General features: G+C 52.5%; 1 protein-coding gene across 3 annotated transcripts in view; it reads left to right on the forward strand.

Moving 5' to 3' along the window:
• Positions 1–15,017, forward strand: part of ADORA1 (adenosine A1 receptor) — a 40,046-nt gene extending 25,029 nt beyond the window's left edge. For all 3 annotated transcript variants that reach the window (XM_070384519.1, XM_014477038.2, XM_005891878.3), the window contains one exon: positions 13,816–15,017. In XM_070384519.1, coding sequence (XP_070240620.1) covers positions 13,816–14,455 — 640 coding nt within the window. In that variant the 3' untranslated portion in view covers positions 14,456–15,017. The remainder of the gene's footprint in view (positions 1–13,815) is intronic.
• The last annotated feature ends 58 nt before the right edge of the window (positions 15,018–15,075 follow it).

A 15,075-nucleotide genomic window follows, 5' to 3' on the forward strand; every position in this document is an offset into this window, starting at 1 on the left:
GACTGCACCATCAGACTGCACCCATCAGACTGCACCCACCATCAGACTGCACCCACCATCAGACTGCACCATCAGACTGCACCCATCAGACTGCACCATCAGACTGCACCATCAGACTGCACCCACCATCAGACTGCACCATCAGACTGCACCCATCAGACTGCACCATCAGACTGCACCCATCAGTCTGCACCCACCATCAGACTGCACCATCAGACTGCACCCACCATCAGACTGCACCCACCATCAGACTGCACCATCAGACTGCACCCATCATCAGACTGCACCCACCATCAGACTGCACCCATCAGACTGTACCCACAGACTGCACCATCAGACTGCACCCATCAGACTGCATCCACCATCAGACTGTACCATCAGACTGCACCCATCAGACTGCACCCACCATCAGGCTGCACCCATCAGACTGCACCCACAGACTGCACCATCAGACTGCACCATCAGACTGCACCCATCATCAGACTGCACCATCAGACTGCACCCATCATCAGACTGCACCTATCATCACACTGCACCATCAGACTGCACCCATCAGACTGCACCTATCATCACACTGCACCATCAGACTGCACCCACAGACTGCACCATTAGACTGCACCCATCAGACTGCACCCATCAGACTGCACCCACCATCAGGCTGCACCCATCAGACTGCACCCACAGACTGCACCATCAGACTGCACCCATCAGACTGCACCTATCATCACACTGCACCATCAGACTGCACCCATCAGACTGCACCACCTGAACAAGCCGCCCCACTTCTCTAGCCCCACATCCCCACCAGGAGCCGGGAATCGCAGCCCCTACTGACCTCTCAGAGTGGCTGCAGGGACCCAGGGGGCAGCTCGTGTGCTGAGTCTGAAGAAGGGAGGCAAGCTGAGGGGCGCAGAACTATGTGTCTCAGGAGTCAGGCTGGCAGGGCTGGTTTCCTCGTCCTGACTCTGCGGCTCACTTGTTCTGGGATCTTGGCAGAACTCTCTGAGCCTCAGTTCCTACATGTGAAAAATGAACATAAGGATATCTACCTCACTGAACAGCTGAGAGGATTACACGTGAAAATAATATAAACCCACCATCTTTCTCTGGTACCACAGGGCTTGTTCTTCCCCTTTCCTGCTGTTTCATGGAAGGGAGGAGAATAGATGGATAGCAGCGTGTGTGTGTGTGTGTGTCTGTCTGTCTGTCTGTCTGTCTGTCTGTCTCTGTTGCAAACGGGGTGGACAGTTAACACACACCTGCACCACTGTTTCTTGAGGGCTCCTTCACAAGCGTCCCGTCTTTACCTTGGGGAGGTGGCTGCGGCAGGCTGGGAGGCGCGCTGAGTGTGAGGTGGTGCTCCGTCACTGTTCTGGGTACAGTGCCCAGGGCTCCTCCCTCTGCCTGAAGCTCCTCCATGAGCCCCGAGGCTGTCTGACAAAGGGTCCCGAGGAAGGAGGCGTGTGATCTTGAGGGGAGGGGAGGCAGCTGCGTGCTAAGTGTCTCCTCAATGTCAGGAGCAGCACTGAGTGACTTCTTTGGCAGCATATTCAATTTTATTTAGCTGTGCAAGGCTGGTATAAACATCATTTCTACAAATAAAGAAATAGAGAACCAAGGAGGTAAAGGAACTTGAAAATTGTTATCCAACTAGTAATTAGCAAAAGTGGAGCTTGAACACCTGCCTGCCAGACACCAAAGTGAATGCTATTTGTGATACACCCACTTACCCGGCCACTGTGCTCAGGGATTTCCAGGGGAACCGCAGTCCCTGTCCTCAGAGAGCTTCTAGGCTGAGACGGAGCTGGAACACACAAGATTTTTCAGATAAGAGAAACTGGCTGAGAGGGCTGAGACTTCCGGGACAGGGGCTGCTAGCAGTGGGCACAGGCCTGGCCTGACCCACCGTCTGGTTTCCTTTAGGCCCTGTCTGCTTTCTCTCAGGTTCCAGAGCCTGCGTGTGCTCATCTGCACAGCTACTTCAATCACAAGTGCAAGGAAGCTAAATCAGGAGGTGTTGCTAGCCTCGTGGCAGTAGAAATAGTCCAGTGAGGTCTGTGGAAGTGAGATGGAGGAGATGGGCTAAAGAGGCAGCCCAGCAGACGCTGGGCTTGGTCCTAGGGCTTAGTGTTGTGAGAGATTCTGGGAAACTTTCTCTGCCACCCGCTGGTAGCAGGAACCCTGTAAAGAGCACTGGGCCACAGTCAGAGGAACCTGGTTAAGTCTTTATTTGTCAAAATGATGTTTATACCAGCCTTGCATGGCTGAACCCTCTTAGGCCTCAGTTTCCCTACCTGTGAAATGTCAACAACAAAAGCTATCCTTTTGGTCAGACAAGATAATGTGTGCAACAGGGAGGATCCTTGGTTGGAGGTGCTCCGCCCCACTGTCATTTCGCTGAGGTGGAAGCCTCTTGCCCTTCTTTCTCCCGTTCTGGCTCCCTGCCTTTGCTCCCTCTATATGGTGGAGGTGGCTCTCCATAAAGAGAAGCAAGTCACACTGGTGGTTTGCAGGCGACTTGGCATGGATTTGAGTTTCTATTTCCTACAGGATCCAAGACATATGCCTTTCTTTTTCCTGGGCTCCTCAGACAGGCTTTTGCACAAACAAGGGTGGGAAGGGTAACTTTTTGTGCCAACCATTCGGCTGAATACCACTGGGCCTTGCTCCTTCGACACACACTGAAGTCTGAGAAGCTTGGACGGTGAGGGACACTGGGGACATAAGGCTACAGTCCCTGCTCTCAGGGTCTGCCCTGCCTCATGGGGATATGACTGTGTGAGACACCAAACCCTGGTCTTGGAGGGAGCTGGCCTGAGATGCAATCCCAGTTCTGACCACCAGCTGTATGACTTTGAGAGAGTACCCAGTCTCATCTGTGCAGATGCTGCCTTCTTCCCAGGAGGATTTTGAAAAGGGGAAAGGAGAGACTGCACGGAAGGCTCAGTGCCAAGTAGTTACTGTGGAAACACTGGAAGGTGGGTGAGGCAGCTCCGGAGATATCAGCTCCGTTTGATATCTGCCTTGCTAAGATTCTGAGAGGTGATGCAATCTGCTAACACAGCAGGTTTGAGTCTGACTCGAACCCCGGCCCTCTGATGCCTGTCACATGCCTGCCAGTGCTTTGTTATCTTGAGCTTCTTGCTTCCCTGGCCAACTAGTGTGACTCTGTTGCAGATACTGGTAGCGGCTTCCCCAGGAGAGGGGGAGTAGTGGGTGGTCAGGTCCCTTTGTGGGGCACTTGAGTTGGACCTTTCGAATGGCCCAGACTGTTGATATCAACATCAGCTGGGAGAGGAAGCCACTGTGGGGTCCCCGCCACGTGCCTGGTATGCCTCTCCCACCTAATCCTTGCTTGGTTGAGTCCCCAGGGTCCATTATTGCCCACAATCTGCCTTTACTTTTTGCGGCTCTGAGGCCAGCACTCTGAAGTTTTTGTGAATGGTAGACAGGAAAAAAGGCTTTGATTTTTAATAAGCTTCCTCCTCTCCCACATACATCATAATGTGAGATTCCCTCATCCAGGGTTGTGGCAGATGTAAGTGATTTATTAGGCTTTGCAGAAGTGGCAGAAGTGACTGAAAATGAGGTCATTGATCAAGGCTCCGAGAAGCTGCCTCACCAGGTCCCTGCTCTGGGATGCTGCCAGTGGCTCCATACTGCTCCATTATCCTGATGCAAGTCACGGGGAGGTAGGCCAGCTTGCTGAGAACAGACTGTCCCCTGCTTCCACCCAGGAGCAGCTGTAAGGAGAAAGGCTAGCGTTGCAGCAGGAGGAAGTGTAGTTAGACTCTAAATAGGCTAGAATCACCTAATTAAGTAGCTTAATGTATTACGCTGGGTGACTTAGAATGGAAAGTGGGCTGAGTAACTGGGGCAGAAACTTAGGATTGGAAATCTCAAGGAGTCTATGGGAGGTTCCTCAGCTGGTGGGCTGGGTGCATGTTCTGTTCTTCTCCTTGCAGAAGGGATGTTGTGGCAAGAAGCAGAAAGCCTCAGAGCAGCTTCCTCTTCCTCTCCTTCCTGCTTTATTCCCATTTAAAATGGCCAATGATATCATATCTACCATGATAACATATCTACCATGTTAGTGCCTGTTTTCTATTCACTGAGTTTGTTGTTTCTCTCCCACCTTCTGTTTTTCTGACGTCTCTGGTTTTAATTGAGCATTTTATGTGAATCTATTTTCCTTTCTAAAAATATTATTGTGTGCCTACTGTGTACCAGTACCATGGCCGGTGCTAGGAATACAACATTGAACCAGACCTGACTCCCGTCACTGGGGAACTTGCAGTTATATGCTCAGGGAGGAAAACATAGTTTTAGTGATTGCCCCGCATGGCGAAGAGGACGGTATCAGCCTCCACCTTGATCTAGGTGAGCCGACTGCGAGAAGGCCTGGGAAGGGCACCTGGGCAATGCTGGGTGCTTCCCCGTCTCTCACTGCATCAGGACCCTCCTTCTCCCCAGCCCATCTCTGGAGGTGCTACAGAAAAGAGGAGAAAAGCCTCCAGTCCAAAAAGTCGGAAAGGCAGGGTGGGACAGGGCTCAGGGCTGGCAGCCGTTGCTGAACTTTGCTGTGTGCTGCTGCCCGAGTGGCTGCGCTGGCTCGGGGACTGGGCCTGGCCTGCAGCTTCGTGTGAATGTCCTGCACACTGCGGAGATCAGTGAGTAGGCCTGTGGTGGGGCTCAAGACAAAGGAAGCGTGAAGAGGCACAAAGGAGGGACGATGGGAAGCTGCTGGGTGCTGGAGTTCTTACTGCTGTAATTGGGGCTCCAAATTTCCACCAACCTGAACGTGAGGCGGGAGCAAGGACAGGACCTGGGAAAATATGACTGCAGCTTCTTCCAGGTCCCAAGAGCAGTACTTCCTTGGGTTGGGATACAGCAGGAGGGACTGAAGTTAGATCCTGGGTAGGACTTTCTGGTGTAAAAGTACAAGCTATGGAATAAAGGCCTGTGGGTGAGATGGGACCTCTCTTTGGAAAGATTTCCACAGAGGAGGGTCTCCCTGTTCTCCTGTCCTCCTCCCACATCTGTTGCGTCTTTCCTAGAGGGCTGATGCTGTGACTTAGGGGACCCTGAAAGCCAAAGCCGCTTTCTTGGTGGTTCACTGGTAAAGAATCGCCTGCACTCCAGGAGACTTGGGTTCAATCCCTCAGTTGGCAAGATCCTCTGGAGAAGGAAATGGCCACCCACTCCAGTATTTTTGCCCAGGAAATCCCATGAACAGAGGATCCTGGTGGGCTACAGTCCATGGGGTCACAAAAGAGCTGGACGTGACTTAATGACTAAACAACACCAATGAGGCCCAGGAGGCTAAAGCAGAGTAAGGACCCGAGTCCTCTGAGAGCAGCGGCCTCAGCAGGGCGAGCACCACCACCCCCAGGCCAGGGGAGGCCTGGGGGGCGCCCCTGTGACTCCACGCTCTGGTCTGCTCTCTGGTCTCAGTGGGCTACCCCCTTTGGGCTGCTCTTGACTCTGCTCACTGTCTCTCTACCCAGGATGGGTCATGGCCCCTTGAGGGAAACAGGCCTTCAGGCAGATATTGAGTACTCTACAGTTCCAGACAGACTAGAAGATGAGCAGAGGAGGGTGGGAGACAGCATCAGAGCCCCCCAAGACTGTCCCCCCGTCTCCACTCTCTGCACCGGCCGCTTACTTGTGAGAGCTTTACTGGACTTAGCCAGGAATTAAGGTTTCTCCAGGGCCTTGTGTGGGGTGTAGTGCTGGGCTCAGCAAGTTCCCCATGCCCGTCCATTCCCCACCCAAAGACTCAGACACTAGTCAGATCAGGGGACACAGACTAGTTCTGTACCAAGGCTGAATTCAGGAGGGGAGCTGAAGTGAAACAAGTAACTTTTTGTTGCTCTGAGTTGCTGCAACCTGATTTGTTTCTCTTCAGGAGCTGACTGTGTTTTCTGGTAGAGCCAGGGGTGTCCTTGGGAGAGGGGCGGTGGTAAGAGGAGGCACCAGTTGCTACTATTCACAGAGGGGCCTTGTGGTCACAGTGAGCTTGCCAAGTAGGTCCTCTTGTGCCAGTGTGCTGAGGACAAAGCAAGGCTCAAGGAATTGTTACTTGGCCAAGGCCACAGACTGTTAACTGGTAGTGCCAAAGCTTAAACTCAGATCTGACTCCATAGCATTCTTCATTCATTGGAAAAGAGTTTCACCCAAGCTCATTCCCTCCTGCAAAGCCTGGACCAGAACTCAGCTCCATTTTCCTATAACATCAGGTATTTCCACTCTGTTGGAAAAGAATTTGACACCCTTTACCACCGTGGTCAAACCAGAAAGGCCTCACCGTGCCAACCACTCATAGGTCATCAAATCTATATGCAGACAGGATTTTTTTTTTCCATGCCACCGAATGAGTCAGAAAGTCTCCCACAGCAGGTGGGGCTATCTGGCCTTGATGTTTTCACCATCCTGGACTTACCCCCAAGAACTGGAGACAATCAAATCTGAGAGCAGGAAATGGCCAGGAATGCTGAGGTCTGGGTCCTGTTTTCCTGAGTTTGAAGTTCAGGTAAGACACTCTCCTCCCTGCAGACCACCCTGTTCCTGGGATGTGGGGCTTCACTGGTCTCAGGAGTCAGAGTACTGGGCTGGGGAGGAAGTGACAGCATCTCAAAGTCACCCAGGGGACTGTGTCAGAGCACAGTCCCGGGTCTCCTGCTGCTTGTGTAGGGATGTTCTGATATGCCCTGGACTGCAGGAAAGGCTTGGGGATGTAGGCAAGGTTCCCTGGGGGCTCAGACAGTAGAGAATCTTCCTGCACTGCAGGAGACCCAGGTTCAATCCCTGGGTCAGAAAGATTCCCCTGGAGAAGAGAATGGCAACCCACTCCAGTATTCTTGCCTGGAGAATCCCATGGAGAGGAGCCTGGCGGGCTACAGTTCCTGAGATCGCAAAGAGTAGGACACGACTTAGTGACTAACACTTTCACCTTCATACTTTGAGAGCATGCCTTCCCTGAATCACCCTACCCCCTGCAGCGTCCTCCGCATCAGATGCTCTGAACAAATCCCAACCCCTCTTCGTGAGGATGAGAGGACACAGCCAGAGAGGAGAGGGGCTTTGTCACAGGCTCCTAGGCCTCTAGAGGAGCTTGTGATGTCAGTTATCTGGACTGCTTTTGAGTCTGGGGCTGAGGCCAGGAACTTTTATTGGCCTTGTGTGTTTTATTTAGCCTGGACTGCTCTTCCATCAGAGATTTAGGAGCTATACCTCCCCTGTCAGAAGGGGAGTTCCCTTGGGGCAGAGAATAGCATGTGTCTTCCACTCATTCCCAGATTCAAGGAAGCTCTGAATCTGAAGCAGAGAGGGTGGGGGAAGTTGTTTCAGAATAGAGGACGTTACTGGGTCACATGCTGCTGCTGCTGCTGCTAAGTCGCGTCAGTCGCGTCCAACTCTGTGTGACCCCACAGACGGCAGCCCACCAGGCTCCACCATCCCTGGGATTCTCCAGGCAAGAACACTGGAGTGGGTTGCCATTTCCTTCTCCAACTGGGTCACATACATAGATATAATTGTTTTTCCTACCGGTCTGTTGAATTGTTTGTCCTCAGAACATGACCAGGAGTTATTTCCAAGGTCCATTACCCTACTAGCATAATTAATTTATCCAGCTCTGTTCTTTCAAGGAGTTTAGTGTCTTCCCCCACTGTCTGTAGCTCTGCAAAGTAGCCCTGAGGGTTTCAGATGGATCCTGTTTTGGGGATTGGTAACACTGATATTTAGAGGTGGTGGGTAATGCCACAGGGCCTAAAGCAAACAATATTCAAGGCAGGATAATTAGGACCCAGACATCCTGGTCCTTCCCTGGGGCTTCTGATCCAGACTCCCGGGGGAATGTTACTATTAAATATTTTGTCCCTGGAGTGTGCTTTTCATTGTATATGGTTTCCTGTTTCCTTTGAAAGGGAGAATTTCTCTGCAGGAAGTAGTTTAGTAGTCTGAAAGTCTTACGTCCCTGATCTTGAGATCCAAGTTTCCATTTATAAGTAGCTAAGATCTATGATAAGAAGGGAGGCAAGGAAGGAGGTAACCCGAGCTGTGGAATATGACTCCTTCTCACACGGCAAGAAAGGGAAGGGAAGATGGAGGATTCAGCCGCAGACTATCCAAACTGCATGTTGCAGAAAGGTGTGGGCCCCTTCCAGTCCCCTACTCAGTCTGCATGCCTAAGGCCTTGGTGAGAAGCAGGTGACGATGGCCTGCGGACCCTGCCCTGGTCTCAGCAGTTCACAGGACACTTCGTCACCCCTGCCTCCAAACAGAACCATGTGTAGCCTTTTCCACACTCATTCTTTGGATTATCTCTCTTCTTTTGAGTTAACACATATTTATTAAAAGTCTGGCCAGGTCTTTCGTCTCTCTAGCAGGGAGTTCTTTGTGATAACTACACTCAATTGCTCCTGCTCCAGCTTCACTCCTGAACCATTGGGATCTAACCTGGAACACAGAAAGTATTAGGTGTTTACAACCGAGGGCTTTTAATGCCTTCATTAGGAACTGGTAACATAGGCCATGAAGCATCTGAAAAGTCAAAGAGGGGATAGTGAGGTAACTCAGACATTAGCAACAAAGAAGCTACCCCTAGGCTGAAGGACAAAAAAGGAGGTGGTCCCAGAACCCAGGGGCTGTGGGCGGTTAGTGGAAGCTGGAACCACAGTGGGCCTGATAGCCGGAGGTGGAGCCAAGGAAGAGATTTAACCTCTGCCTGAGACCCTCCTGTGACAGAGAGGTGGGTGGAAACATCCTTCCATCTCCTCCTTCCAGCAGTCCAATGCCTTCGATGAACTGAGTGACCCAGGCCCTTGGGAGATGCAGGCTTCAGGAGTTAGCCCCCATCCCCTGTGACTCAGAACAGGGCAGGGTCGGGGGTGTGGGGCGGGTAGGGTGCCCAGCCTGAGGACAGCACACCTGTCTTGTCTGTGCAGGGCTGGAGCAGCTTCTCTGAGCGCCTTGCTCTGTTGGCCAGTTCTTTGTCCACCAAAGACTTTTTGAGGATCTGTTTTCCTCCCTTCTCTCTTCTTTGTCCAGTGCATCTTTCCTGCCTAGGTCCCCGGGTCTCTTTATCACCTGGTGGCATTCTAAGCTTTTCCTGTTCTAAGGAGCTTATTGTTCATGGTATCAGAGTCTGCCTAAAAATTAGTCCACAACGGTGTCCCTGAAGAGCCGTCCTATGACGCTGTAGGCAGGCAGAGGCCAGGCCTCTCTGCAGTCGGGTCTCCAACCCATGAAGAGGGCTTATTCATAATGCAAAGGGCCAATGCAGAGCTCAGGCATGGTCATAGCTCCTGCTGGAATTTAGCTTGAGATGGAAATGCTCTGGGAGACTCTGGGGAGACTGGTTCTGGCTGGGGAAGCCTCTGCTGGTCTCACTGTGTGTTGGGAGCAGGACTGCTGTGTGTGTTGGAGCCTGGCTGGCGGCCTGGTGACACTCACTCATACCGCTCAGAAGAGGCCCTCGTCCTCAATCAATCATGAATGGTCAAATAAGTCATTTTTATTTGTTGCTGAATAAAATGTGGTTGCCACTGCGTAAATCATAAAGATTGAATAAATGGATATATGGATTCATGTGTCCATTTTTACGTGTATTTATTCACGTTGAGGGGTTGGGAGAGGAGAAGGGCCCCTGGTGAGAGAGGGGTCAGGCTCAAGGCGGGGTACCACTGTTCCCTCAGTGGTAGGGATCAGAAACTGAGTCTCAGCCTGATGGTGCTCTCTCTCACTTGGACATCCAAACTCAGCAGCAGGTCCTGTGGGCTGTGCTCCCAACACCTCTGACAGCCGGGAGCTCCTCCCCACCCCCACCGTCACCTACCCGAGGTCACCACCTCGCCTCTCGCCTTCATGCGTGTAAGTCACTTCAGTCATGTCCGACTCTTTGTGACCCCATGGACTGGAGCCCACCAGGCTCCTCTGTCAGTGGGATTCTCCAGGCAAGAACACTGCAGTGGGTTCCATGCCCTCCAAGGGATCTTTTCATCAAACCACGTCTCTCATGTATCCTACATTGGCAGGTGAGTTCTTTACCATTGAGCCACCATGGAATAGGGAATCCCTGCCTCTTGCCTGGACAGCTGAAATAGGCTCCCTGTGGTGTTCTTGCTTTCCCCGCTGCACAAAGCACACTCCACACTGCAGCGCGAGGTATCTTTTAAAAACCGAAATTGGATTATATTCTTGCTTTGCTTACAACGGCTTTCCCTGCACCAGAACAAAACCTTGAAATCTTTCATGTGACCTGCCCAGCCCAGGGGGCTCCCCCAGACCACAGCTCTGACTGCCCTGCCCTGTGTCTTGCCCTCACTAGGCTACAGGGGTGGGCAGGGCTCTCCCTGGTTCCTTCAGTGATGTCTTCGAAGGGCTGCCCACCCCGCTTGCCTGCGGTGGGGCCCCACATGGTGTTTCAGTGCCTCGACGCTATTGCTTCCCCTTTGTCTGGGGCAGTCATCTCTCTGACTAGCTCTCAGCACAGCCCCAGGGGTGATGAGGCCTTAGACCATGACTTGAGGGGGACAAGCACTTGTCCTATTGAACATGCCCCACTCTATGTGCACCCCAGAACTTGCAGCCTCTGCTGCTCTTTCCCACATGTAAGGAGAAGTGAGTTTTTCTCCCAGCCCCGGGAGATAGCCCTTCCTGTGAATGCCTGCCCCTACCCCACCAAGGTTCTGAGTCTAATCCTTTCCCACTATGGAAAAAATAGCAAGAAAAACAGATGAGAACTGATACCGTAGGCTGCAGGGTCTGCTGGGACCTGGTCCTGGAGGAGCCCCAGGAAAGCTTTAACCCCAGGGCTCCAGGCAGTTGAGAAAGGTGCGGGAAGGAGAAAAGGGGGGCACCTCTTTAGACAGAAGCTGCCTCCTCCTTGTCTCCCATCTGGGACACTGTCAGAGTTCAGGTCCTCTCTTGGTGGGTCATTGCCCAGATGTGAGTCCTGGGCTAGGCACCCCGCCTCCAGTCCTCAGGCTGGATGGCAATACCAGAGCTCACCGTGTCTACCCTTCCTTCTCCGGGTAGTACCACCTGTGGACAGGCATTTTAAAGCTTGTCAGAAAGGGATGTTCCGAATCTGCTTATCATCCACAACTAAACAACCCATAGTCAGCCTGCAGGGTGGTCGTGCGGATGACCTGAGACATGAATGTGAAAGCACCTTATAAGTGGCACACGTGATGTGAACACAGAGGTGATAAACTGTGACAGGGAACGCCTGCCTCCACCCTTCCTTCTGCAGCTGCAGCCCCATTTGGCCCTGCTGAGGCTCACCCCAGGGCCCTGCCCCCTGCTTGTGACAGCTGTGACAGAGTGCCTTTCTCTTTTGTAGAATGATCTTCAGTCCTTTAGTCACAGCCCATAGACTCTGCCAGAACTTCTTTCACCATGGGACACATGGGAAAGCAATTGGAGCTCATCAGAAACAAATCCTGAGCCAGATGATTGCAGACACATTGGGCTACGTTTGCTGAACATCTAAAGATAGCAGGGTTTCCCAGGTGTGTGTGTTTTCAGGAGCTTTGGAGGGGTAGGAGCTCAGGCACAGGAATGTTGGTGGGGTGCTTACAGAGCATTTCACATATATTAACTCATCCGAAGTAGGTCCCATAGTCTCATCTTACAGAGGAAGAATTGACCAAGTAGGTTGCAGACCTGGGACTCAGATATGGATCTGTGGCTCCAAAGTATGCACCAGGCTTGCTATTCTGCTGGGGATTCAAGAGGCAGAAATAGGCTTTAGTTACAGCAAGAATGCAAGGATTCAGTTCAGTCACTCAGTCGTGTCCAACTCTTTGTGACCCTCCTGTCCATCACCAACTCCCAGAGCTTGCTCAAACTCATGTTCATTGAGTCTGTGATGCCATCCAGCTATCTCATCCTCTGTCATCCCCTTCCCTTCCCACCTTCAATCTTTCCCAGCATCAGAGTCTTTTCAAATGGGTCACTTTTTCCCATCAGGTGGCCACAAAGCATTGGAGTTTCAGCTTCAACATCAGTCCTTCCAATGAACACCCAGGACTGATCTCCTTTAGGATGGACTGGTTGGATCTCTTTGCAGTCCAAGGGACTCTCAAGAGTCTTCTCCAACACCACAGTTCAAAAGCATCATTCTTCGATGCTCAGGTTTCTTTCTAGTCCAAGTTATTTCTCACATCCATACATGACCACAGGAAAAACCATAACTTCAGATAGGCACAAGCAATCTGGGCAGCTTTCAAGACTCCTCAGAGCTCTGGGGACACAAGATTACAGAGTAGGGGACGGGAACCACGCTGTGGTGTTGGAGTGTTCTAAGGGCCTCAGTTTCCCCACTGGGATGATGAGATTGGAAACGAGGTTCCCAGGGTCCCTTCTAGTGCTCATTTTTTAGGCGGGGTGGGAGTGGGTCCAGCTTCTCACATCCCCCAAATCATCCCCCTTTCCACTCCAGTAAAGTAAATATTGCTGTGGAGGACAAAGCTGCAGATTCTCCAGGCAGAGGACAGAAGAAAATGGAGCTAGAAGGAGGCCTCCGCCTTCACACCCGTGGGCCTCAGTAGCTGTTTACATGCTCAGGAGGCCACTCCATCCATCTCAGAAACTGCATCGGAAAATAACAACTGGGCAAGCTGCTGGCCCAGAGCCAGGCAGGCCCCAGCCTTTGGCACTCATCCCAAGGCCAGTGCGTGGGCCAAGGACATGCCGGCTGCTGGCTGAATTGGTTTAAAGGGAAGTGGGGAGCCCCTCTAGACTGCATCTCCTCCACCGTGGGGACAGTGGCAGAGAGAGAGGCATGGCCCACGGGCAGCCGCGTCCATTCTCAAGGCCCTCCTAATGGTTTCATATCTGTGTATGTTATGGCCTGAAGAGGGTTGGGGGCTCTGTCCCTTAATATGGTCCTGTTCATTTTCTTCAAAGGACATATCACAACCTGTAGCTGTATTCTTTCTTTCTTTCTTTTATGTTTTCTGTTTCTTCACTCAAAATGTGAGCTGTGTAGAGGAAGGGGTTCTTTATCTTGGTCCCAGCACAGGGACCAACACCTGGCACTCAGAAAGCACTCAGAAAACGGATGACCTTGCCCAGGCATGCAGGCCTAAACTGAGGTCCCCTGCATGCAGTCCTCAGGAACCGTCAGTTCTCTTTCTTGAGAATAATTCCCAATTAGTTTGGGGGAGGACAGCTGGTTCTTGAGATGAACCCTTCAGGAGATAAGCATTGTACAATGACTGTAAAAGGAGGGGAGGTTAGGATGGAGGTGGGGAGATGGGACGGAGCCATGGGAGGCGGGTGTGGGAGAGCTTTTTATGATAGTGAGTCAGCTGGCCCAAGGGGAGGGGTGGTTTGTTAATCATTTTGTTGTGTGGTAAGCTAGGAAGCACAGGATAGCCTGCACCCTCCGTGTGGCCTCAGGAAGAACACTTGATTACCTTGAACATCAGTCTTCTCAGCTGTCAAATGGGCCCTCATTCTGGTGGTGCTTTTCTACCACGTGGGGACTGTCATGAAGCCATGATAAGGTCACCAGTGGGGGTGTTCCAAGTGCATATGAACAATTTTTACTTTGGTAATTTTAGTAAAACTCCTAAAGGAGTTCATCTGTTATTTCCTTCTAGATTTTTCCCACCCTCAGCAGGCGACATGAGCCAGTGCATTGCAAGTTCTGGCCTAAATTTTAGATCCCAAAGACTTTGCCCTCTAGCCAAAGACATGCACCTCCCCACTTACTGGGCCCTGGCTGAGCAAGGAGCTTCTCTTAGAGACCCCCGGGGCTGGGTGAACCGAGAAGGGGGCCTCACACTCTGCCCTCCTCTCCCTCAGGTACAAGACAGTGGTGACTCCTAGAAGGGCTGTGGTGGCCATCACTGGCTGCTGGATTCTCTCCTTCGTGGTGGGCCTGACGCCCATGTTCGGCTGGAACAACCTGAGCGCGGTGGAGCGGGACTGGCTGGCCAATGGCAGCGTGGGCGAGCCTGTGATTGAATGCCAGTTCGAGAAGGTCATCAGCATGGAGTACATGGTCTACTTCAACTTCTTCGTGTGGGTGCTGCCCCCGCTGCTGCTCATGGTCCTCATCTACATGGAGGTCTTCTATCTGATCCGCAAGCAGCTCAACAAGAAGGTGTCGGCCTCCTCCGGAGACCCGCAGAAGTACTATGGGAAGGAGCTGAAGATCGCCAAGTCGCTGGCCCTCATCCTCTTCCTCTTCGCCCTCAGCTGGCTGCCCTTGCACATCCTCAACTGCATCACCCTCTTCTGCCCTTCCTGCCACATGCCCAGGATCCTCATATACATCGCCATCTTCCTCTCACACGGCAACTCGGCCATGAACCCCATCGTCTACGCCTTCCGCATCCAGAAGTTTCGAGTGACCTTCCTTAAGATCTGGAATGACCACTTCCGCTGCCAGCCTGCGCCCCCCGTTGATGAGGATGCCCCAGCAGAGAGACCCGATGACTAGACTCCGCCCGCCACCCCCCCTTGCCCGCATCTGGGGTGTCTCAGCCCAGGGCTCCCCTCCCTGCTATCCCACTCGTCTCCCTGGTCTCTCCCTGCTGTGGGCTGTGGCTGTGACCCGCCCCTCACGGTCCTGGGGGAGGTTTGGGAGGTCAGTCTATGGGGAGAGAACCAGGTAACCTGAGGGAAAGAGGAAAGTGGCTTGGGCCTCCCCATCTGCCTGATCAACCCAAGGCAGCCCAGTGCCATGGCCTGAGTGGGCCTGAGACCCTGAGACTGCCGTGGGACCACGTAGGCCAGAAGAGCAAGCTCAGCTCCCACAGCAGGCAGGACAGCGGCTTGTCTGACAGGTGCTGGGATTGCAGCCCTGGGACCCAGCTTAAGGAGAGAAGCTCCCTGCCAAGACAGAGAGAAGGAGAGAAAGTGGATGTCCTGGCCTTGTTTTCTCTCCTGTTCTGCAGAAGAAGGTGGCCAGAGCCACTGACAGGCAGGAATCAAGGAGCCTTTAGTCCCCACCTCCCACAACCCTGTGTTCCTGACCATGATGCTTGCCAGGGTGCCTGCTCTCCTCACCCCCGGGATTCCAAGGTTATACTTGTGAGAGGCAGAAAGAACGGGTCCAGA

The sequence above is a fragment of the Bos mutus genome, chromosome 16 (assembly GCF_027580195.1).
Source record: "Bos mutus isolate GX-2022 chromosome 16, NWIPB_WYAK_1.1, whole genome shotgun sequence".
NCBI classification, from domain to species: domain Eukaryota; kingdom Metazoa; phylum Chordata; class Mammalia; order Artiodactyla; family Bovidae; genus Bos; species Bos mutus.